A 27106-nucleotide genomic window follows, 5' to 3' on the forward strand; every position below is an offset into this window, starting at 1 on the left:
AAATATGTATCTGTACCTTAGCTAGAAGTTCAGGTATGAGAAGCATTTTTCTGTAAATATTAAATGAAGAAAAGAATATAACTGAGGTTCTAGGTAGGGAAGTTGAAATATTCTCTGCTTATGTAGAGAAAGAAACAGAAAATCAAAAACAGTCCTGTAGAGCCCCTGTATTTACAGCTTGGATTGGGAGTAAAGTTACTGTGCATGAGGCTGAGGAATAACCAAAGAAATCCAGGCATTTGTGAAATGAAAGTATATAATAAATGAATATGCACATTTCTCTCAACAGAAATGATTCACAGAGGACATGGAAGTTGGAAACCATACCACTGTAACAGAGTTCATCATTTTGGGGTTATCTAAGGATCCTACACTTTGTGTCATCTTCTTTGTTATATTTCTAGGAATCTACATTGTCACCTTGATAGGCAATATCAGCATAATCACTTTAATAAGAAGCTATTCCCAGCTTCACACGCCCATGTACCTGTTCCTCAGCCATTTGGCTTTTGTGGACATCTGGCTCTCCACATCAGTCACACCTACGATGCTTATAGGATTCCTTAGACAGGGAGTGGCCCTCTCTGTCACTGGCTGTGAAGCTCAACTCTACTCTATGGTCATGTTTGGCACGACCGAGTGCTTCCTTCTGGCCACCATGGCGTACGATCGCTATGTGGCCATCTGCTCACCCCTTCTCTACTCCACTCAAATGTCCTCCAGAGTCTGCATGCCCTTAGTGGCAGCTTCCTACCTTGGGGGATGTGTGAATGCTTGGATATTTGCTAGCTGTTTATTGAGTCTATCTTTCTGGGGACCAAATCAGATAGATCATTTCTTCTGTGATTTCACGCCTTTGTTAAAACTTTCCTGCTCTGATATCTCCATCATTGAAATTATCCCTTCCATTTCCTCGGGCTCCATCATCGTGGTCACTGTGTCTGTCATAGCCATCTCCTACATCTACATCCTCATCACCATCCTGAAGATGCGCTCCAGGGAGGGCCGCCACAAGGCCTTCTCCACCTGTACCTCCCACCTCACTGCGGTCACTCTCTACTATGGAACTATTACCTTCATTTACGTGATGCCCAAGTCTAGCTACTCAACTGACCAGAACAAGGTGGTGTCTGTGTTTTACACGGTGGTGATCCCCATGCTGAACCCCCTCATCTACAGTCTCAGGAACAGAGATGTAAAGGACACTTTAAGAAAGGCAATTGTCAGAAATATTCCTAGGATCCATTCTCAGCACATCAGATGACCTATAAAGTTTTGATTTATTACTATCACACTTAGGACCTACCAACTACTGGTGAACTAATTGCTTAAAATAAACTCATATTTTGGTTCTGTCTTTCTCTTTTAAACATCTGTAAACCAGTTGCAAAACACCTGACATCACTAATAAAATTAGTAGTAATTATCACCATTCAATGAATTCCTGTCCTGTAGTTATCAAGCATCTTTCCTCGGTTTAAGTTATTTTGTAAGCAATAATTTTCACTTACTATTTGCCAAATCCTGTTGTAAAATTGTTACATATATTAACTCATTCATTCTCACAACACCCTATGAAGTGTTACGGTGATTTCTATTTCAAAAATAAATCATCTTGACATGGAGACATAATGTGGAATGCCCACAGTCATAGAGTTAAGAAGAGATGTGATCATATTTGAACTCAAAATTCCAATTCTAGAACCATTGTGTTTCCCCACTTAATTTTCACAGCAATATTATGATTTGGGTATTATAAATTTCCCTTAATTTGTAATTGAGAAATCTGAGTTTTAGATATGGTAGTTTATTCAGATTGATGTGAAATCAAGTCCTCTGTTTCTAGGGTCTATGAACTTAAATCAAACCACTGCAATCAGTCCAATGACATCAGTGCTTCTACTAAGCTAGGGAGTTTGGGTGGGGGGAATTATCAAGCCCAAACTGCAACTTTGTGCCAGTCTTAGACCCACCATGGTCTAAGTTATACAGACTCTGGAACAAAGCAAGGACTGAAAATCTGGATTGATTTCCTTCTTTGCAGAAATCAGTTCTTAGCACCATTTCCACATGAGTTAGGGAAGTTTATCCATCTTTTAACACACATTAAAAAACAGTCCCATGTGGCCTATTATAATCCTTTTTTTAGCAACTACAAATAGTTTCCTTTAATTCTAGGCATGGAAATTAATGTGTTAACAACAATTATAGGTCTGTAGATCTGAATATATAAATAAATTAGATCCTTAAAAAAATCAAAACCAGAACATTTCTGATAATCAACTTTGATTGAACATTTTGCAATATGCTGTAAGATAGTGAGAGGGTGTCAGGGATGTCTGTGTTGAGCACTGAGTGGGGTCATTTCTTCCAGTTACCTAATGTGTCAAATTATGGTTAGACACCTCTTTTCCTTGGTTATTTTTCCCTAAAGAAATTCCTGAAACACCTTTCCATCAGGTCTTTCCAGTACTGTACCTCCTTTTCATTTTCACTGCCACTTCTGATAGTACTTAAATTTTGGTTGTATAACCCCACTGAAATGTCTACAACAGGTACAGACATGTTTTTCCTGCTTCTATCTAATCGTTAGTCTTACAACTTGAAAATATTTTTAGCATACGAAAGTAATTCAAATTTTATGTAAATTTTTAAGATACGTGGGACATAAGAATATAACAAAAATTTAAAGTCCAAGAGTGCTGGATATCTTTTGTTTTTCTTCCCAGGCCCATTTTCTACTCATTTCTACCTTAATGTAATCTCAAGAGGCTGGCCTGTGTGAACTGTATCAACAAGAGTTTCTTACTTTTGGCTTCAGGTTTAGTTTATCAGCGGGAGACTCTGGGAGAAACTGAGTTGTGGGTACTTCTCTGGCTCGTTCCTATCTGGGTCATATTGATGGGCTGTGACCCTTCACCAAATGCCACAAATCCTGACAGGTGGTCCTCTCATCCCACTTTCCAGGTTCTAATAATTGCCCATAATTCTTTCTCCTTCAGGTGTTGAGCTGATATATGAGCCCTTTTCTACATCATTACCCTTGAAGCTTTTCTTAAACTCCGCCTTCACATTTATATATTGTCCCTTTATCATATTCCCCTCCATTATTCAGACTGAGGGAGTCATGGATTTCCTTCAGATAATCAGGATGACATATGATTTTGAACAATTTATTTCTTGCTAATACCTCAATGTTTATTTTTCTATACTTTTTTTTGCAGAGCATATTTTCTTCTTACAAAATTAAAATTATGCTGTAAATATATTTCATTTGATCATCAAGACATTATAAACACCAGGTAGAACTTAATGCATTCTAGTTTAAGTCTAATTTTTTAGGCAGATTTTTAAAAAATTCCCCAATATAACCAGATTAGTTTTCCAACATTATAACTCTCTATTATCCTACACTTACCCAATGACCCTGAAAGGTGTTCTTCCTGAACTATCCTTCCCACTTTCCTGCCTCACAGCCTGCCTACCCTTTTGCTGAAATTATTTTGTACCTACAGTTATATACATGTACCATGAACATTCTCATCTGGCTTCAGTATCACCACTCTGAAACTGCTCTTACTAAATTACCTGTAGTCACCATGTTGCTAAATCCCAGAAGCATAAAACAAGTACTCACCCTCTCTTTTCTTGCATCTTTTGGTTGTTGTTGTGTGCAGTCTCATATTTCTGGTTTGGGTTTCTGTCTACCTTTCTTGAAAATTTATCTTTGCTGGAGTTTGCAGCTCTACCAGCCCTTTAAATGTTGGACTATCCCATGGTTTATTCTATATAATCTTATATTTACAACCACCTGTAATCTAATGTCATTTCATGAATTTAGATACTGTTTATCTTATTCTGTTTTGTGTTGTTATACTAGAATAGTACAGATTGGGCAATTTCAAAGAAATTTATTTTTCACAATTCTGGAAACTTGAAGCTTAAGATTAAGGCACCAGCATTCGGTGTTTGGTGAGAGCTACATCATCTGGAGGGGAAGAAGACTGTGTCCTCACATGGCCAAAGGAGGAAAATCCAGAACGGGTGGATTCCCTCTGGCAAGCCTTTCTACAGGGGTACCTAATCCCATTCATCAGAGAGGAGCTTTAACTACCAGATCACCTCTCAAAGACCCCACCTCTCAGAACTATCACACTGAGAAACTTGTGACGGTATTGAGAGGTGGGGTCTTTGTGAGGTGAGAGGTATTTAAAGTTGAATGTTAGAAAGGACACATTAAAACCACAGCACCCCTCAAGTATTGCTCAATCCCAGATTTATATGTCCAACCCTGATTTCCCTCTGAGTTAACAAATTTCTGCATTCAACAATAATTGACAATAAGGGTTTGAAAAACAGTAAGAAAAATATTTTTAAACAAGGATAAAAAGAAGACATTTCCTGAGTTTGACAATATTGTCATCTATGATAAAATGGAAAATAGAATGGGTATCTAAATTTGCTTTGGAATTGGCTAGGAAGATTTTCAGGAAGAGTGTTTAAAGTGCTACCTAGCTTCCTGCAGCTGCCTATGATAAAATATAGCCAGAAAGCTGTGAACTAAAAAGACATTTTTGAAAAAAATTTCGAAAAAATATAAAGGAGCCAGATCTTGCTGACTTTGAAAATAAGGCCATTTTTCATCCTCAGTGGTATCTTCCACAGAAAGATTCTAAAGGTAGGAAATGGTTTCAGATCAAAGATCAAATTCAAGTTGGGACTGTAAGATCCTCGGCTACCACCTCAGAATGATGTAAGGCCTCATTGTCCCTTTCAGTGAGTTTAAATACTTAGAATCTGAGTGACATGATTTAAAGATCCCCCTTAAAAAAAAAAAAAAGAAAGAAAGAAAGATGGCTTATAAAATTGTAAGGCAACTTTCTCACAGAAATCTTACAGGTCTCAAGATAAAGAGAAAGATGGCTTATAAAATTGTAAGGCAACTTTCTCACAGAAATCTTACAGGTCTCAAGATAAAGAGTTATCTATAAAATATATATGGATGTGGAGGAAGGGAGATTAAAGATGGTGGCCAGTAACAGCCTCCCTACAACTGGGAACAGCGAATCTGGGAAGACAAGACTCCAGGCATCTCTGGCCGGTGGGATCTGCCTATAATCATCCCTTTGAGGATACAGGGAGCCAGCAAGGGACCTCTGGACCCCAAGAGGAGGACAAAAACAGTGGAAAACTGGCAAGTGGTTGCATGTGTTCGATTGACCTAATCATGCTGGCAACCATAAGTACAAGCAGCAGTGAGACTGCAAACTGGAAAGGCCTTACCTGTGAACTGTTTTGGTGTTCTTGGACTTGGCACTCAGTTGAACTGCCTTGGGGAGAGCTTGAGCAGGAGTGTGGAGAACTTTGGGCATTGTCTGGGGCCCCAGACTGAGCCACTGAGCTGGGCGCAGGAAGCCATTGTGAAAGAACTGCCCCAGCAAGCTCTGCCCTCAGGGTCTCAGACCAAGGATTGGGCGGGTCAAAGTAACCTACTGACTGAGCAGCCAAAAGGTGGGGACTGAGCTGCCTTACAGCCTTAATCCTTAGGGGCAGAGTTAGACGGTTTTGGTACACTGGAGCCTTGGGCTGTTAACCTCGGTAGCGTGCCGTGATGTCACAGCTCATAACAACCTCAAACTCCTGGGCTTGGTGCCACCCAGACCTCCATAAGACCTGTGCAGCAACCCCCTACCGGTGACCTGCACCCACTGGGCCTCCACATTCCCTGACCAGGAACTACGGGAGCCACGCAACCCTGAGTCCTCCCTCCTGTGTCCTCCCAGCTTCCACATTAGCCCATTCATCTGGACAGGGACTCTGGTAGCTGCGTGCCCTTTGGAGCCCTCACTGCCTCTGCGCAGTGCTCCTCTCCTGGCCAGAGACTGCTGGAGCCTTGGGCTCTCTGTGTCAAAGTCACCGGGCACCTGGCACTCCCAGAACTGTGCTCACCACACCCAGCCCTGTTGCTGGATCCGGGTGTGTCACAAACCGGAGCTGTTTGCACAACCAGAACTCCCTAGCTAGAGCACCCCAGAGAAACTACACAGGGTCACTCCCTACAAAGATCCAGCAACAATAGAGTGATCCCACTGGGGTCTAAACTTGGAGAGACACCTCCCGAACTCTGAGGACAGCCAGAGGCAATGGTGAAAAACAATCATGAGGTGAAATCAACAAAAAAACTCTGGCAATATGAATAATCAGCGTAGATCAACTCCCCCAAGGATCAATGGGGCAGAAACAGCACAAGACCCCATGCACAAACAAATAGCTGAGATGTCAGAAATTGAATTCAGGATCTGGATAGCAAATAAGATCGAATTAGAATTCCAAAAGTTATCTTAAGAATTCAATTGATTCAAAGACCAAATGACCAAAGAATTTGACACATTGAGACAAGAAGTTGCATCCCTCAAAGATCTGAGAAACACAGTAGAATCCCTCAGTAACAGAATGAAGCAAGCAGAAGAAAGGATTGCTGACATTGAAGACAAAGCTTTCGAACACTCCCAAACACTCAAAGAAGAGAAATGGAGAGCAAAAACAGACCACTCTCTCAGAGACATCTCCGATAATTTGAAGAAAACCAATATTCATCTTATAGGGATCCCCGAATGTGACGAAGTGGCTTCACAAGGCACAGAGTCTCTTCTCCATGAGATTATGAAGGAGAACTTTCCAGACATGCCAAGAGATTCCGAAATTCAGATAGCAAACAGTTTCAGAACTCCAGCACAACTCAACACAAATAACACATCCTCCAGACACATCATAATCAATTTCACTAAAGTTAATATGAAGGAGAAAATTCTGAAAGCTGCCAGATGAAAGAAAACCATTACCTACAAGGGGAAGAATATCAGAATAACTGCAGATCTCTCTGCTGAAACCTTTCAAGCTAGAAGAGGATGGTCAACGACTTTTAATCTCCTCAAACAAAATAACTTTCAACCAGGATCCCGTACCCAGCTAAACTGAGCTTCATTTATGACAGAGAAATTAAATACTTCAACGACATTCACATGTTGAAGAAATTTGCCACAACTAAACCAGCTATCCAGGACATTCTTAGACCTATCTTCCATAAAGACCAGCATAATTCTCCAGCACAAAAGTAAACCCACCCAAAAAATTTTTGATCAAATTCCAACTTCCACAGTCTCAAAAGGATTAAAAATGTCCACTGGTCTCTCGAAAGGTTATCAATACTCTTAATTAATGTGAATCGTTTAAATTGTCCTCTAAAGAGGCATAGGTTGGTGGACTGGATACAAAAACTCAAGCCAGATATCTGCTGCATCCAAAAATGGCGTCTTACATTAAAAGACAGAGATAGACTCAAGGTGAAGGGATGGTCATCTATATTCCAGGCAAATGGAAAGCAGAAAAAAGCAGGCATTGCAATCCTGTTCGCAGACGCAATAGGCTTTAAACCAACCAAAATAATTAAGGATAAGGATGGACACTTCATATTTGTTAAAGGTAATACTCAATATGATGAGATCTCATTATTAATATTTATGCACCCAACCACAATGCACCTCAATTTATAAGAGAAACTCTAACAGACATGAGCAACTCAATTTCCTCCACTTCCATAGTAGTTGGAGATTTTAACATCCCTTTAACAGTCCTGGATAGATCCTCCAAAAAGAAGCTAAGCAAAGAAATTTTAGATTTAAACTTAACCATTCAACATCTGGACTTAACAGACATCTACAGAACATTTCATCCCCAAAAAACTGAATACAATTCTTCTCATCAGCCCACGGAACATACTCAAAAATCAACCACATCCTAGACCACAAGTCTAACCTCAGCAAATTTAAAAAAATAGAAATTATTCCTTGCATCTTCTCAGAGCATCATGGAATAAAAGTTGAACTCAATAACAACAGGAACCTGCATACCCATACAAAAACATGGAAGCTAAACAATCTTATGCTGAAGGATAGATGGGTTATAGAGGAGATTCAGAAGGAAATCACCATACTTTTGGAACAAAACAACAATCAAGACACGAATTACCAGAACCTCAGAAATACTGCAAAGGCAGTCCTAAGAGGGAAATTTAAATGGAAAGAGAGGAAGTCAATAACTTAATGGAACATCTTAAGCAACTGGAGAAAGAACACTTCAACCCCAAACGCAGCAGAAGAAAAGAAATAACCAAAATCAGAGCAGAATTAAATGAAATTGAAAACACAAGAATTATACAACAGATCAATAAATCCAAAAGTTAGTTTTTTGAAAAGATCAATAAAATAGATAAACCTTTGGCCAACCTAACCAGGAAAAAAAGAGTAAAATCTCTAATTTCATCAATCCGAAATGGTAAGGATGAAATAACAACAGACCCCTCAGAAATTCAAAACATCCTTAACGAATACTACAAGAAACTCTACTCTCACAAATATGAAAAAATGAAAGAAATCGACCAATACCTGGAAGCACGCCACCTACCAAGACTTAAACAGAATGAAGTGGAAATGTTGAACAGGCCTATATCAAGTTCTGAAATAGCATCAACTATACACAATCTCCCTAAAAAGAAAAGCCCAGGACCAGATGGCTTTATGTCATAATTCTACCAAATATTTAAAGAAGAACTAGTACCTATACTACTAAACCTCTTCCAAAATATAGAAAAAGAAGGAATATTACCCAACACATTCTATGAAGCAAATATCACCTTGATCCCCAAACCAGGGAAAGACCCAACAAGAAAAGAAAATTATAGACCAATATCACTAATGAATATAGATGCTAAAATACTCAACAAGATCCTAACAAACAGAATCCAACAACACATCCAAAAAATTATACACCATGACCAAGTGGGATTTATCCCAGGGTCTCAAGGCTGGTTCAATATATGTAAATCTATAAATGTAATTCAACACATAAACAAACTTAAAAATAAAGACCATATGATTCTTTCAATTGATGCAGAAAAAACTTTTGATAACATCCAGCATCCCTTCATGATCAGAACACTTAAGAAAATTGGTATATAAGGGACATTTCTTAAACTAATAGAGGCCATCTACAGCAAACCCACAGCCAATATCGTATTGAATGAAGTTAAATTGAAATCATTCCCTCTTAGATCAGGAACCAGGCAAGGCTGCCCATTGTCTCCATTGCTCTTTAACATTGTAATGGAAGTTTTAGCCATTGCAATTAGGGAAGAAAAGGTGATCAAGGGTATCCACATAGGGTCAGAAGAGATCAAACTTTCACTCTTTGCAGATGATATGATCGTATATCTGGAAAACACTAGGGATTCTACTACAAAACTTTTAGAAGTGATCAAGAAATATAGCAATGTCTCAGGCTACAAAATCAACACCCATAAATCTGTAGCCTTTATATATACCAACAATAACCAAGCCGAACAAACAGTCAAGGACTCTATTCCTTTCACAGTAGTGCCAAAGAAGATGAAATATTTGGGAGTATACCTAACAAAAGACGTGAAAGATCTCTACAGAGAGAACTATGAAACTCTAAGAAAAGAAATAGCCAAAGATGTTAACAGATGGAAAAACATACCATGCTCATGGCTGGGAAGAATCAACATTGCTAAAATGTCCATATTGCCCAAAGCAATATATAATTTTAATGCAATTCCTATTAAAGCTCCATTGTCATACTTTAAAGATCTTGAAAAAATAATACTTCATTTTATACCGAATCAGAAAAAACCTCGAATAGCCAAAACATTACTGAGCAATAAAAACAAAGCAGGAGGAATCACGCTACCAGAGATTGTAGTGTGAGACTGTACTATAAATCCATAGTGATCAAAACAGCATGGTACTGCCACAAAAGCAGAGAAGTAGATGTCTGGAAGAGAATAGAGAACCAAGATATGGATCCAGCTACTTACCATTATTTGATCTTTGACAAGCCAATTAAAAACATTCAGTGGGGAAAAGATTCCCTATTTAACAAATGGTGCTGGGTAAACTGGCTGGCAACCTGTAGAAGATTGAAACTGGACCCACACCTTTCACCATTAACTAAGATAGACTCTCACTGGATAAAAGATTTAAACTTAAGACATGAAACTATAAAAATACTTGAAGAAAGTGCAGGGAAAACTCTTGAAGGAATCAGCCTGGGTGAATATTTTATGAGGAGGACTCCCCAGGCAATTGAAGCAGTATCAAAAATACACTACTGGGACCTGATCAAACTAAAAAGCTTGTGCACATCTAAGAACACAGTGAGTAAAGCAAGCAGACAGCCCTCAGAATGGGAGAAAATATTTGCAGGTTATACCTCCGATAAAGGTCTAATAACCAGAATCCACAGAGAACTCACATTTATTAGCAAGAAAAGAACACATGACCCCATTTCAGGGTGGGCAAGGGACTTAAAGAGAAACTTCTTTAAAGAAGACCGATGCAAAATCTACAAACACATGAAAAAAAGCTCATCATCCTTAATCATCAGAGAAATGCAAATCAAAACTACTCTGAGATATCACCTAACCCCAGTAAGAGTAGCCCACATAACAAAATCCCAAAACCAGAAATGTTGGCGTGGATGTGGAGGAAAGGGCACACTTCTACACTGCTGGTGGGAATGCCCACTAATACGTTCCTTCTGGAAGGATGTTTGGAGAATACTTAGAGACCTAAAAATAGACCTGCCATTTGATCCTATAATTCCTTTAGTAGGTTTATACCCAGAAGACCAAAAGTCACAATATAACAAAGACATGTGTACCAGAATGTTTATTGCAGCCCAATTCATAATTGCTAAGTCATGGAAGAAGCCCAAGTGCCCATCAACCCACGAATGGACTAGCAAATTGTGGTACATGTATACCATGGAATACTATGCAGCCTTAAAGAAAGACGGAGACTTTACCTCTTTCATGTTTACCTGGATGGAGCTGGAACATATTCTTCTTAGCAAAGTATCTCAGGAATGGAAGAAAAAGTATCCAATGTACTCAGCCCTACGATGAAGCTAAATTATAGCTTTCACATGAAGACTATAACCCAACTATAGCACAAGACTATGGGGAAAGGGCCAAGGAAGGGGAAGGGAGGGGGGAGGTTTTGGTGGAGGGAGAATATTGGGTGGGGCCAAATCTATGGTGCATCTTAGAATGTGTACAGGCGATTGCACTAATGTACACAGCTATGATTTAACAATAAAAAAATATATATATGGGTGTGGATTTTGTCTAACTCAAAAGATTATAATTTGCTACACGGGAAGACCACAAGTTTTTTTAAGAATGTTAATGAGATATAACTCACATATCATACAATTCACATGGTAAAATGTGTAAGTTGATTTTTTTAGTATATTCACAGATGTTTGCAAGCTTCGCCACAGTCAATTTTAGAAGATTTAAATAATCACCAAAGGAAATATTATATCCTATTATATCACCCCCACATGTTTCCATTCCCCCAGCCATAAACAACGATTAATGTATTTTTTGTCACCACAAAGACATTTCATATGAATGGAACTCTTCTGTTGTATGGAAAATTAATCATAAAATATAAAAGGGAATAGTGAGATCGAGGCATAAATGAGAAGAGTTAATAGTCAAGACCTGGGATTATGGTCCATTGGGCTAAGTCAACTCCAGCATAGTTGAGAAATTGAGCAACTCAAGATGTAGCTGAGATAAAGGACCAAAAGGACTTGCCAATGGATTAGTGTGGAATTTTAAGAATAAGAGATGCAGCTAAGGATAACTTAGACACTATGGGCTTAGATTACTAAGTGAACATAAGTGGGATAATATTTATTAGCCAAGGAAAAGAGCTTTATTGCCTAGGAAGTGTTATTCTATAATCCTGGTTGAGACAAGTGCTCAACCTTTGGGCATAGTACTCACACATACTGTAAATATCAAACTACTTTCAGACAAGTAAACACGTTTTATACAATATAGTAAGTGTTTAAAGGCCAGAAAATGCCTTATTTTTGTATCATACCAAACTATGACACTTAATATGCTCAGGAAATAATTACAACAAACTAAAATGTTTATAACAACATTGGAAAAAAATACCTTTGGTTCTATTCTCCTCTAATGTGCAAGATGCATCTCTGAAAGGTAGCAGGGTCTTGCCAAGTTCACAGGGATTTAAGTGGAGCTACAGTTCTTCTGTCCATGAATGGAGAGGGGAATATACTTTCCCACTGCTCAAAGGGGAAATTCAAACAATTGTGTTCTGCTTGTTTTCAGGAGGGCATCTGTATGGTTCTGAGTGTCCTAGTATTTGACAAGTCCTTTGTATATATAATTTAGTTTTCTTCACTTCAATGTTTTCTTCTTATAAAGTATTAAAATAAGAGAAACTGAAATAAAAAAGTGTCTAAAATCCTATTTTCCATTAAAATTTGAAATATTTTCATAAATACTCTACATTTTCACTTAATAGTATATTTTAAAGATTTTGAATTTTGTTAAAATAATTTTTCTTATGTATCTCAAACCTCATTTTTCTTTCCCCATTACACTGAGGTGATTGGACTCCTAAGTCTTGCGTCCAAATGCCATAAACAGGTGTATTGGTACTTTTTAAAATTTTTATGTATTTTAATTAATTAATTAATTAATTAATTTGGAGACAGAGTCTCACTTTGTCACTCTTGGTAGAGTGCCTTGGTGTCACAGCTCATAGCAACCTCAAACTCTTGGGCTCAAGTGATACTCTTGCCTCAGCCTCCCTAGTAGCTGGGACTCCATGCACCCACCACAGGCCGGGTTATTTTCAGAGGCAGGGTCTCACTCCCACTCGGGCTGGTCTCAAACTTATGAGCTCAGACAATCCACCCACCTCAGCCTCTCAGAGAGCTGGGATTACAGGAGTGAGCCACTGTGCTTGTCCTGTAGATGTATTGGTATTTACTTTGAACTGGGAACTTCTGAACTCCAGCAAATCCATCCTCACCCTTTCTAGTCTCATAATGATGATGTAAATGAAAGGTCATCCCCCAGGAAAAACATTTAGTTAAAAGGCTTGTGAATAACATTTTTAGTTTTGTTTCTTTTAACAGGATCTAATTTCTTAATATATTCATACCTAAGGAATGAAGATTGTTGTTAACACATTAATTGCAAAGCTTAGAATTAAAGGAAATCCTTTGTAATTGCTACAAATAAAGATTACAACAGGCCACATGGGACTATTTTCTTTAAATGTGTTAAACTATGGATGAACTTCCAGCTAAATCATGTGATCATGGTATTAAGAACTGATTTCTTAAAAGAAGGAAATCAATCCATATTTTTAGTCCTCACCTTACAATGTTGCAGTTTGGGCTTGATAATTCCCCCCACCCAAACTCCCTAGCTTAGTAGAAGCACTGATGTCATTGGACTGATTGCAGTGGTTTAAGTTCATGGACCCTAGAAACAGAGGACTTGATTTCACATCAATCTGAACAAACTACCATATCTAAGACTCATATTTCTCAATTACAAATTAAGGGAAATTTATAATACCCAAAACATAATATTGCTGTGAAAATTAAGTGGGGAAACACAATGGTTTTGGAATTGGAATTTTTAGTTCAAATATGATCACACCTCTTAACTGTATGACTGTGGGCATTCCACATTTTGTCTCCATGTCAAGATGATTTATTTGTGAAATAAAAATCATGGTAACACTTCATAGGGTGAGGAATGAATGAGTTAATATATGTAACAATGTTACAACAGGAAGTTACAACACTTCATATGTTGTGAGGAATGAATGAGTTAATATATGTAACAATGTTACAACAGGAAGTTACAACACTTCATATGTTGTGAGGAATGAATGAATTTATATATGTAACAATGTTACAACAGGACCTGGCAAAGAGTAAGTGAAAATTATTGTTTACAAAATAACTTAAACCAAGGAAAGATGCTTGATAACTACAGGAATTCATTGAATGGTGATAATTACTACTAATTTTATTGGTGATGTCAGGTGTCTTGCAACTGGTTTACAAATGTTTAAAAGGGAAAGATAGAATCAAAATATGATATTTTATTTTAAGCAATTAGCTCACCTTTGGCAGGTCCTAAGTGTGATAATAATAAATCAAAACTTTATAGGTCATCTGATGTGCTGAGAATGGATCCTAGGAATATATTCTGACAATTGCCTTTCTTAAAGCCTCCTTTACATCTCTGTTCCTGAGACTGTAGATGAGGGGGTTCAACATGGGGATCACCACCGTATAGAACACAGACACCACCTTGTTCTGGTCGGTTGAGTAGCTGGACTTGGGCATCACGTAAATGAAGGTAATAGTTCCATAGTAGAGAGTGACTGCAATGAGGTGGGAGGTACAGGTGGAGAAGGCCTTGTGGTGGCCCTCCCTGGAGCGCATCTTCAGGATAGTGGTGAGGATGTAGATGTAGGAGATGGCTATGACAAACACAGTGACCACGATGATGGAGCCCGAGGAAATGGAAGGGATAATCTCAATAACAGAGATATCTGAGCAAGAAAGTTTTAACAAAGGCGTGAAATCACAGAAGAAATGATCTATCTGATTTGGTCCCCAGAAAGATAGACTCAATAAACAGCTAGCAAATGTCCAAGCATTCACACATCCCCCAAGGTAGGAAGCTGCCACTAAGAGGGTGCAGACTCTGGAGGACATTTGAGTGGAGTAGAGAAGGGGTGAGCAGATGGCCACATAACGATCATATGCCATGGTGGCCAACAGAAAGCACTCGGTCGTGCCAAACATGACTCCAACACAGAGTTGAGCTTCACAGCCAGTGACAGAGAGGGCCACTCCCTGTCTAAGGAATCCCATAAGCATTATAGGTGTGATTGAAGTGGAGAACCAGATGTCCACAAAAGCCAAATGGCTGAGGAACAGGTACATGGGCGTGTGAAGCTGGGAATAGCTTCTTATTAAAGTGATTATGCTGATATTGCCTATCAAGGTGACAATGTAGATTCCTAGAAATATAACAAAGAAGATAACACAAAGTGTAGGATCCTTAGATAACCCCAAAATGATGAACTCTGTTACAGTGGTATGGTTTCCAACTTCCATGTCCTCTGTGAATCATTTCTGTTGAGAGAAATGTGCATATTCATTTATTATATACTTTCATTTCACAAATGCCTGGATTTCTTTGTGACTTCTGAGCTTCCATGGCCTTCTTCCTCTTATTGTGCCACATCCAACAAAATTCTGTTGTTTTTTTTCTACAACTTAGCTCCCAATTTTATCTCTTTATCTCCTTTTTACAATTCCCAGTTTCTATAGTTTCATCAAGGCCCTATTCACTTTTTCTCTTTGCCTGTTTTCCTGCCTGCCTTCATTCTTATCTTCTTATACAGGCAGTCCCCAGGTTACAAACAACTGACTTACACGCAGCTCACATTGATGAACGGCTATTACAGGTAATAGGTCAATGTGCTTGTTCCAACTTACATACAAATTCAACTTAAGAAAAACCTACAGAAACTCTCTTGTTTGTAACCTGGCAACTGCCTGCAATTCATTATACATTGGCCTGGGTGATATCTTGCTTAACAAAAAGCAGAGGGTGCCAAAGGGATTCTCTTAGGATGATGGATGGTATCCTTTCTGCTCTGTTCCGTGCAAATGAGTTTCTGCTTGTCTTTCAGGATATTTCCACCCACCACGCACACTGCCTCAATCTTCTTGAACTATGTAGAGTCTTCACAATGCACTGTACTTTTCCTAGCCTTTGCTCCTCTTTTTCTCCATTGGATGGCTCCCACCTCCCATCATCACTATCCTGAGTGACTTCTACTTATCTTTCAAGATTTATTTCTCTCCAAATCTTCTCTGACTTCTCAGTGGAAAATAGAATAGTTAACCTTTATTTGTGTTATAGACATCAGCTTTTGGAAATGTCTAGATGGCTTTTCTTTATACTGGGTTGTGACTTTTGTTATTTGATTTTTTTCAATTTTTGTTTTCCTCAGTTAGTACATATTCTCTTCAATAACTGCATCCTTTCCCTATACTGCAAATACCTGGTGAAATATGCTGAAGAAAAATTTGTCCCCAGGATGAATGCATTATTAGAGTAATTAATAGAGTCTGGGGAATGAGAGGGGAATAAAATTTAGTTTCTGTGTCCAAAGAAACCAGGCTTTAGAGAAGAAAGAAAATGAAGACATTATTAATTCATGTAATAACATAAGAACTAAAAAATAAATTTTTAAATTTTAAATAATTTTTATTTTATTAATGAAAATTACAGAAGCAAGTTAGAAATCATGTTTGAAATTCAAAATATATATTAATCTCAAGTCTGGCTATCATCACACATGTCAACTATTAGACATTTATTATTTTTTGTTTAGAAGTTTATGTCCTATAGATATGTTTTTATGTGCCTTTTATCACCTGTATATAAATTTATTTTTATGAATATTTTACTTTTAATTGACAAATGATAATTTTATGTATTTACAGCACAATGTGATGTTTTGATACAAGATATATTAAAAATTATCAAATCAGGCAAATTAATATACCCATTACCTCAAAAACGTATCATTTCTTTGTAGTGAGGACATTTAAAACCCTTGCTTTTAGGTGTTTTGAAATGTACATTATTGAGAACTATAAGTTATCACCTGTGTAGCAGATTATCAGAACCTATTCTTCCTGTCTAACTCAAACTTTGTACACTTTAACCAACATCTTTCCTTTCCCTGTATACCTCTGCCCTAAACTCTGATAACCCCATTCTACTCCCTAATTATATTATGAGTTTAATTTATATTTAGATTTCACATATAAGTGGTATCATTGCCTGAATTCATTTAACATAATGTCCTCTAAGCCCATCCATGTTGTCGCCACTGACAAAATTTCCTGCTTTTAAAAGGCTGAAGAGTATTTCGTTGTATATCTATACCACATATTTAAAATTTATTAATCTATAATGAGTAGGCATTTTGGTTGTTTTCATACCTTGGCCATTGTGAATAATGCCACAGAAAATGTAGGAGTTCAGACATTTATTTGACATACTGATTCCAATTCCTTGGATATAAATACAGAAGTGAAATTGCTGAATTATATGGTAAATCTGTTTTTAGTTTTGAATTTTATCAAGTCTTCAAAGAAGAGCTTGTACCTATAATGCTATTCCAAAACCTGAGAGGGAAGGAATCTTCTCCAACTCATTCTATGATGCAAGCATCACCCTGATACCAACCCAGGAAAGGATCAAACTAAAAAGTAGAACTACAGAACAATATTACTAATTAGTATTGATGCAAAAATACTCAATAAAATCTTAGCTGATAGATTATAGCTACACATTAAAAAATTATATATCACAATCAAATAGGCTTCATCCCAGGGATGTAAGGTTGGTATAACATATGAAAATCCATAAATATAATTCAACATATAAATAAAAGCAAAAACGAAGACCATATGATCCTCTCAATAGATGCATAAAAAGCATTTGACAAAATTCGGCATCCTTTTCTAATAAGAGCACTTAAGAATACAGAATAGGTGGCACATTTCTTAAACTGATTGAAGCCATCTATAACAAACTCCCCAGCTATCAGAGTGGAGTATAACTGAAAGATTTTCCACTTAGAAATGGAACCAGACAAGGATGTCCACTATCACCACTACTATTCAACATTATTCTGGATGTTCTAGCCAATGCAATCAGGCAAGAGAAAGATATAAAGGGTATCCAAATAGGGGCAGAGAAGGTCAAATTCTTTGTTTGCTGATGATATGATCTTATACTTAGAGAACCCCAGAAACTCAACCACCAGTCTCCTGGAAGTTATCAAGAAATATAGTAATGTCTCAGGTTATAAAATCAAAGTCCATGAATCAGTAATCTTTGTATATGCCAATAACAGCCAAATTGAGAATCTAATTAAGGAAGCAATTCCCTTCATATTCACTTCAAAGAAAATGAAATACTTAGGAATATACCTAACAAAAGAGGCGAAGGACCTCTACAAGGAGAATTATGAAACCCTAAGAAACGATATATAGAAGACATTAACAAATGGAAGAACATATCATACTTTTGGCTGGGATGAACCAACATTGTCAAAATGTCCATTCTACCAAAAGCAATCTACAGATTTAATGCAATCTTCATTAAAATATCAGCATCATACTTTGAAGAACTGGAAAAAATAGTACTTCACTTTGTATGGAACTAGGAAAAAAACCCATATAGCCAAGGTAACTTTTAGTAATAAAAACAATGCCAAAGGCATCACTCTACCAAACTTCAAGTTATATTGCAAATCCACGGTGATCAAAACAGCATGGTATTGGCACAAAAATGGACACATAGACATATGGAACTGAATAGAAAACCAAGTGATGAAACCAGTCTGTTATAGCCGTCTGATCTTTGATAAATCAAACAAAAGCATATACTGGGGAAAATAATTTCTATTCAATAATTGATGCTGGGAGAACTAGATAACCACATGTAAAAGATTAAAGCTGAACCTGCACATTTTACTACTTACAGAAATTGATTCAAGATGGATAAAAGTTTTAAATTTAAGACATGAAACAAAAAATATTAGTAGAAATTGTGGGAAAAAACACTTGAGGATGTTAGACTGGGGAAAGATTTTATGAAGAAGACTCCAGCAGCAATTATAACAACAACAAAAAAATTAAGCTGGACAGCACCTGTGGCTCAGTCAGTAAGGCGCTGGCCCCATATACCGAGGGTGGTGGGTTCAAACCCGGCCCCGGCTGAACTGCAACCAAAAAATAGCTGGGCGTTGTGGCGGGCGCCTGTAGTCCCAGCTACTTGGGAGGCTGAGGCAAGAGAATCGCTTAAGCCCAGGAGTTGGAGGTTGCTTTGAGCTGTGTGAGGCTATGGCACTCTACCGAGGGCCATAAAGTGAGACTCTGTCTCTACAAAAAAAAAAAAAAATTAAGCTAAAAAGCTTCTGCACAGCTAAGGGCACAAAAATTAAAAAAAAAAAACAAACAAACAAAAAAACAGACAACCTTCAGAATAGGAAAAGATATTTGCATATTACAAATCTAACAAAGTCTTGATAACTAGTTTGGATGAATTTCCAAGTCATTATCACAAGTAAAAGAAGCCAGTCTCCAAAGGCTACTTAGTTATTTCATTAACATGACATGCTCCAAAATACAAAAAGAAACAGATGGAGAATAGGTTCAGGGTGAACAGAGTGAGACCACAAAGGGGTGATACAAAGAAGGTTTTTGGAGTGATGTGACTGTTCTGTATTCTAACTGTGTTGGTAGTTGTACAATTCTATACCTGCATTAAAATTCATATAGCTGCTCACCAAAAATATGCTTTTACTGTTATGTTAATTTAAAAATGAAATAAATCAAACAAGGAGAAAAGAACTAGTAATTCCATAAATTAGAGCAAGATAAAGAGGAAAACATACCAATACATGATAAATTTAAAAAATAATCCCGGGAGATGCTGACATCAACATCAGATTTGAAATATTTAAACTGGATATAAAACTATTTCAGCAGTGCAGACGATTAAGTGCATTGTGGTAGGCAATAGTGCTCTTGGTAAAACATGACTCCTGATATCCTACATAACAAACAAATTTCCATCTGAATACATTCTGTTTTTGACAACTATGCAGTCACAGTTATGATTGGTGGAGAGCCATATACTCTTGGACTTTTTGATACTGCAGGGCAAGAGGATTATGACAGATTATGACTGCTGAGTTATCTACAAACAGATGTATTTCTAGTCTGCTTTTCAGTGGTCTCTCTGTCCTCATTTGAAAATATGAAAGAAAGGAGGTGGAGCAAGATGGCTGCCGAGTAACAGCTTCCTTGCATCTGGGCACCGTGAGTCTGGGGAGATAGGACTCCAGACATCTCTGGCTGGTGGGATCTGCCTATCATCACCCCTGTGAGGATACAGGGAGTCAGCGAGAGACTTCTGGACCCCAAGAGGAGGACTAAAACAGTGGAAAAATGGCAAGTGGTCACATGTATTCAATCCATCTAAACCCACCCGCAACTGTAAGTTCAGTAGCAGCGAGACTAGAAACCAGAAGGGCCTTACCTGTGAACTGTTTTGGTGTCTTTGGACTTGGCACTCAGTTGAACTGCCTTGGGGAGAGCCTGAGCAGGAGTGCAGAGAACTTTGGCCGTTGTCTGGGGCCCCAGTCTGAGCTGCTGAGCCAGACGGAGCTAATAGTGTTTGGCTGTGGGTCACAGGGAGCCACTGTGAGCGATCTGCCCTGGCAAGCTCTGCCCTCAGGGTCGCAGAGCTAGAATCGGGTGGGAGCTGGTAACCCAGCGACCAAGTAGCCTAAGGGTGGGGTCTGAGCTGCCCTGCAGCCCTAATCCTCAGGGGCACAGTGAGGCTGGTTTTGGCACAGTGGGTAAGTGGATAGCCACTTCAGCAGTGATTCCAGTGACAAGCACTTTCCTGAGAAGGCTTCTGCTCAGCAAGTTTACAAGTTCAAAGTGCCTTTTAAGAGGGCTGAAGAGAGATTTAGGGTGTCTACCTGCTGGGGTTTGTTACATCAGCAGCCCCAGTCGTATCAGAACTGTGATTAACATCTCATACCCCAGAAGACCACGTGTTGCCCAGACAATATTCAATAACATATACATACTGCTTTGTTTTTGGTTGTGTTTTTTTTTTTTTTTTGGTTTGGTTGTTTTTTTGTTTATTTTGATGTTGTTGATGTTGTTTTGTTTTTTAATTTCACCTTTTCCATACAGATCCTTTTTCTTTCTCAATTTTTCTAGTTTAATTATAATTTCCCATTGCTGTCTTTTTCAATAACTAGAACTTCATTTTTGCTAGTGTTTCTACCACTATTATTTGGTTTTTCACCCAATTTTATCCTGTAAAGTTTTCTGTTTGCTTGTTTTGGTTTGATTTATAGCATTTTTGTCTTTCCTCTCTACTTGGTGGAGGTGGGGTACTGTGTCTAATCAGGTTAGCAAAGAGCTGCTGACCTCAAGGGAACCAACCAACAGGGCAACCCCAGAAGGTGGGTTTTTTAAGGTTGTGTCAAAGTACTCTACTGTACACCTATATTGCTCTGTCTCCCTCTTTCTGTGCCTCTCTTCTTTTTGTCAATATTCCTTTTACCCACCCCCTCTCCTTTCTCTATTTTTCTTTTTTTTTCTTATCACTTGGTCCTCCTTTCTTTCATCACTTTTTTTGCTCTTCAACCTTCTCACCTTTCTGGAGATGTAACCCTTAGTCCACAGGCATGAGAACTTAAAGAGCAAGAGGAAGTGAAAGGAAAATTAGGGCAAGAAAACAGATAAAAGAAATCACTCATGAGGAAGAATCAGCAGAAAACTCCAGGCAACATGAAGAACCAGTCCAGAATAACCCCGCCAAGGGACCATGAGGTAGCTACTGCAGATGATTCCACTATAAAGAAATGTTAGGAATGACTGAAAGGGAATTTAGAACACAAATGTTGAAAACAATGAAAGAAATGATGGAAACAATGAAGGAAACTGCTAATAAAGTGGAAAATAACCAAAAGGAAATCCAAAAACAGAATCAAATAAGAGATGAATGATATGAAGAATATAAAAAGGATATAACAGAGCTGAAGGAACTGAAACAGTCAATTAGGGAACTTAAAGATGCAATGGAAAGTATCGGCAACAGGTTAGACCAGGCAGAAGAAAGAATTTCAGAGGTAGAAGACAAAGTTTTTGAGATAACTCAGATAGTAAAAGAGGCAGAAAAGAAGAGAGAGAAAGCAGAACGTTCACTGTCAGAATTATGGGACTTTATGAAGCCTTCAAACATACAAATTATAGGAATTCCAGAAGGGGAAGAAGAATGCCCCAGAGGAATGGAAGCCATACTAGAGAATATTATAAAAGAAAATTTCCCAAATATCACCAAAGATTCTGACACACTGCTTTCAGAGGGCTATCGGACACCGGGTCGCCTCAACTCTAACCGAGCTTCTCCAAGACACATTGTGATGAACCTGTCCAAAGTCAAGACAAAAGAAAAGATTCTGCAAGCTGCCAGGAGTAAGCGCCAGTTGACCTACAGGGGCAAATCATTCAGAGTGACCAAAGACTTCTCTAATGAAACTTTCCAAGCAAGAAGACAATGGTCATCTACCTTTAATCTACTTAAACAGAACAATTTCCAGCCGAGAATTCTGTACCCTGCTAAGCTAAGCTTCAAAATTGATGGAGAAATCAAATCACTTACGGATATACAAACATTGAGGAAATTCGCCACAACAAGACCAGCTCTACAGGAAATACTTCAACCTGTTCTGCACACTGACCACCACAATGGATCAGCAGCAAAGTAAGAACTCGGAAATTAAAGGACAGAACCTAACCTCCACACTGATGCAAAAGATAAAACTAAGCAATGGACTCTCACAAAATAAGATGAATAGAATACTACCACACTTATCAATAATCTCAATAAATGTTATTGGCTTGATTCCCCACTGAAGAGACATAGATTGGCTGACTGATTTAAAAACATAAGCCATCCATTTGCTGTCTGCAAGAAACACACCTGGCTTCAAAAGACAAATTCAAGCTCCGAGTCAAGGGTTGGAAGACAATTTTTCAGGCAAATGGAATTCAGAAGAAAAGAGGAGTTGCAATCTTATTTTCAGATACATGTGGATTTAAAGCAACTAAAGTCAAATAGGACAAGATGGTCACTTTATATTGGTCAAGGGAAAAATACAACAAGAAGACATTTCAATTCTAAATATTTATGCACCCAATTTAAATGCTCCCAGATTCTTGAAACAGACCTTACTCAGTCTGAGCAATATGATATCTGATAATACCATCATAACAGGGGATTTTAACACTCCTCTTACAGAGGTGGACAGATCCTCTAAACAGAAATTAAACAAAGATATAAGAGATTTAAATGAGACCCTAGAACAACTGTGCTTGATAGACGCATGTAGAACACTCCATCCGAAAGATAAAGAATATACATTCTTCTCATCACCCCATGAAACATTCCCCAAAATTGATCATATCCTGGGACACAAAACAAATGTCAACAGAATCAAAAGAATTGAAATTTTACCTTGTATCTTCTCAGACTATAGGGCACTAAAGGTGGAACTCAACTCTAACAAAAATGCTTGACCCCACCAAAGGCATGGAAATTAAACAATCTTCTGTTGAATAACAGATGGGTGCAGGAAGAAATAAAACAGGAAATCATTAAATTCCTTGAGCATAACAACAATGAAGACACAAGCTACCAAAACCTGTGGGATACTGCAAAAGCAGTTTTGAGAGGAAAATTCATCGCTTTAGATGCCTACATTCGAAAAACAGAAAGAGAGCTCATCAACAATCTCACAAGAGATCTTATGGAATTGGAAAAGAAGAACAATGTAAGCCTAAACTCAGTAGAAGAAAAGAAATCTCCAAAATCAAATCAGAGATCAATGAAATTGAAAACAAAAGAATCATTCAGAAAATTAATGAAACAAGGAGTTGGTTTTTTGAAAAAATAAATAAAATAGATAAACCATTGGCCAGACTAATGAGGAATAGAAAAGTAAAATCTCTAGTAACCTCAATCAGAAATGATAAAGGGGAAATAACAACTGATCCCACAGAGATACAAGAGATCATCTCTGAGTACTACCAGAAACTCTATGCCCAGAAATTTGACAATGTGAAGGAAATGGATCAATATTTGGAATCACACCCTCTCCCTAGACTCAGCCAGGAAGAAATAGAGCTCCTGAACACACCAATTTCAAGCACTGAGATCAAAGAAACAATAAAAAATCTTCCAACCAAATAATGCCCTGGTCCAGATGGCTTCACTCCAGAATTCTATCAAACCTTCAAGGAAGAGCTTATTCCTGTTCTGCAGAAATTATTCCAAAAAATTGAGGAAGAAGGAATCTTCCCCAACACATTCTATGAAGCAAACATCACCCTGATACCAAAACCAGGAAAAGACCCAAACAAAAAGGAGAATTTCAGACCAATCTCACTCATGAATATAGATGCAAAAATTCCATCCAATAGATTACAGCTTATAATCAAAAAAGTCATTCATCATGATCAAGCAGGCTTCATCTCAGGGATGCAAGGCTGGTTTAACATACGCAAGTCCATAAATGTCATCCACCATATTAACAGAGGCAAAATTAAAGATCACATGATCCTCTCAATAGATGCAGAAAAAGCATTTGATAAAATCCAGCATCCTTTTCTAATTAGAACACTGAAGAGTATAGGCATAAGTGGTACATTTCTAAAACTGATTGAAGCTATCTATGACAAACCCACAGCCAATATTTTACTGAATGGAGTAAAACTGAAAGCTTTTCCTCTTAGAACTGGAACCAGACAAGGTTGTCCTCTGTCACCTTTACTATTCAACATAGTGCTGGAAGTTCTAGCCAATACAATTAGGCAAGACAAGGAAATAAAGGGAATCCAAATGGGAGCAGAGGAGGTCAAACTCTCCCTCTTTACTGACGACATGATCTTATACTTAGAGAAGCCCAAAGACTCAACCACAAGACTCCTAGAAGTCATCAAAAAAAAAAAAAGTAGTAATGTTTCAGGATATAAAATCAATGTCCACAAGTCAGTAGCCTTTGTATACACCAATAACAGTCAAGATGAGAAGCTAATTAAGGATACAACTCCCTTCGCCATAGTTTCAAAGAAAATGAAATACCTAGAATATACCTAATGAAGGAGGTGAAGGACCTCTATAAAGAAAACTATGAAATCCTCAGAAAGGAAATAGCAGAGGATATTAATAAATGGAAGAACATACCATGCTCATGGACGGGAAGAATCAACATTGTTAAAATGTCTATACTTCCCAAAGCAATCTACCTATTCAATGCCATTCCTATCAAAATACCAACATCGTACTTTCAAGTATGGAAAAAATGATTCTGCGTTTTGTATGGAACTGGAAAAAAACCACTTATAGCTAAGGCAGTTCTTAGTAATAAAAATAAAGCTGGGGGCATCAGCATACCAGATTTTAGTCTGTACTACAAAGCCATAGTGCTCAAGACAGCATGGTACTGGCACAAAAACAGAGACATAGACACTTGAAATCGAATTGAAAACGAAGAAATGAAACTAACATCTTACAACCACCTAATCTTCGATAAACCAAAGAACATACCTTGGGGGAAAGACTCCCTATTCAATAAATGGTGTTGGGAGAACTGGATGTCTACATGTAAAACACTGAAAGTGGACCCATACCTTTCCCCACTCACAAAAATTGATTCAAGATGGATAAAGGACTTAAATTTAAGGCATGAAACAATAAAAATCCTCAAAGAAAGCATAGGAAAAACACTGGAAGATATTGGCCTGGGGGAAGACTTCATGAAGAAGACTGCCATGGCAATTGCAAATACAATAAATAAATAAATAAACAAATGGGACTTCATTAAACTGAAAAGCTTCTGTACAGCTAAGGAGACAATAACCAAAGCAAAGAGACAACCTACACAATCGGAAAGGATATTTGCATATTTTCAATCAGACAAAAGCTTGATAACTAGGATCTATGAGAACTCAAATTAATCCACATGAAAAAAGCCAACAATTCCATATAGCAATGGGCAAGAGACATGAATAGAACTTTCTCTAAAGATGACAGACGAATGGCTAACAAACACATGAAAAAATGTTCATCATCTCTATATATTAGAGAAATGCAAATCAAAGCAACCTTGAGATATCATCTAACCCCAGTGAGAATGTCCCACATCACAAAATCTCAAAACTGCAGATGCTGGCGTAGATGTGGAGAGAAGGGAACACTTTTACACTGCTGGTGGGACTGCAAACTAATGCAACCTTTCTGGAAGGAAGCATGGAGAAACCTCAAAGCACTCAAGCTAGACCTCCCATTTGATCCTGCAATGCCATTACTGGGCATCTATCCAGAAGGAAAAAAATCCTTTTATCATAAGGACACTTGTACTGGACTATTTATTGCAGCTCAATTTACAGTCGCCAAAATGTGGAAACAGCCTAAATTCCAACCAACCCAGTAATGGATTAACAAGCTGTGGTATATGTATACCATGGAATACTATTCAGCCATTAAAAAATGGAGACTTTACATCCTTCGTATTAACCTGGATGGAAGTGGAAGACATTATTCTTAGTAAAGCATCACAAGAATGGAGAAGCATGAATCCTATGTACTCAATTTTGATATGAGGACAATTAATGACAATTAAGGTTATGAGGGGGGAAAAGCAGAAAGAGGTAGGGAGGGGGGTGGGTCCTTGGTGTGTGTCACACTTTATGGGGGCAAGACATGATTGCAAGAGGGACTTTACCTAACCATTGCAGTCAGTGTAACCTGGCTTATTGTACCCTCAATGAATCCTCAACAATAAAAAAAAAAAGTAAATATGAAAGAAAAGTGGGTGTCTGAGATAACTCATCATTGTCCAAAGACTCCCTTCTCGCTTGTTGAGACCCAAATTGATCTCAGAGATTATCCTTCCACTATTGAGAAACTTACCAATAACAAACAGAAGCCTATCACACCAGAGATTACTGAAAAGGCCCCTGACGTGAAGGCATCAAATATGTGGAGTGTTCTGCACTTACACAGAAAGGCCTAAAGAATATATTTGATGAAGCAATATTGGCTGCCCTGGAACCTCCAGAACTGAAGAAGAACCGCAGGTTTGTGCTGCCATGAACATCTCTCCAGAGCCCTTTCTGCACAGCTGGTGTCGGCATCATACTAAAAACCATGTTTAAATCAAACTAAAAATTAAAAATGAAAATTTGTTTTTGCAATAATGACAAATGCCCTGCACCTACCCACATGCATTCATGTCAGACTAGGCCACATGAATGGCTCCCCTTTCCTCTCCCAGTACTAGTTAATTTTGAGTAATTGTATATTGTCAGAAAAGTGATCAGTGTTAGTTTTTATTTTGTTGCTTCAAAAAAAAAATTTTTTTTTTTAAAGCAAGGCATGCTTGTGATGACTGTAACAGACTAATTTGAATTGTTGAAGCTGCTCCCTGGTTCCACTCTGGAGAGTAATCTGGGACATTTTAGTGTTTCTTTCTTTTTTTTTTCTCTCTGTTTT

At 37.9% G+C, this 27106-nt stretch overlaps 2 protein-coding genes and 1 pseudogene across 2 annotated transcripts; 2 read left to right on the plus strand and 1 right to left on the minus strand.

Moving 5' to 3' along the window:
• The first annotated feature begins 307 nt into the window (after positions 1 to 307).
• On the plus strand, positions 308 to 1264 carry LOC128564406 (olfactory receptor 491-like). The gene has a single exon (XM_053559890.1). It carries the CDS (start codon positions 308 to 310, stop codon positions 1262 to 1264), a length of 957 nt encoding a protein of 318 aa, XP_053415865.1.
• Positions 1265 to 14118: 12854 nt separating this feature from the next.
• LOC128565864 (olfactory receptor 491-like) lies at positions 14119 to 15051 on the minus strand. Its single transcript, XM_053562601.1, has one exon. The coding sequence runs from the start codon at positions 15049 to 15051 to the stop codon at positions 14119 to 14121; it is 933 nt and encodes a 310-aa protein (XP_053418576.1).
• A 524-nt stretch (positions 15052 to 15575) lies between these two features.
• On the plus strand, positions 15576 to 26707 carry LOC128564407 (cell division control protein 42 homolog; annotated as a pseudogene).
• Positions 26708 to 27106: the final 399 nt, after the last annotated feature.

Source organism: Nycticebus coucang, chromosome 14 (genome assembly GCF_027406575.1).
Source record: "Nycticebus coucang isolate mNycCou1 chromosome 14, mNycCou1.pri, whole genome shotgun sequence".
NCBI lineage: Eukaryota > Metazoa > Chordata > Mammalia > Primates > Lorisidae > Nycticebus > Nycticebus coucang.

Bases quoted from the DNA above. Each gene is read 5' to 3' on its own strand.
- LOC128564406 (XM_053559890.1), top strand. From the start codon at position 308: ATGGAAGTTGGAAACCATACCACTGTAACAGAGTTCATCATTTTGGGG.
- LOC128565864 (XM_053562601.1), bottom strand. From the start codon at position 15,051: ATGGAAGTTGGAAACCATACCACTGTAACAGAGTTCATCATTTTGGGG.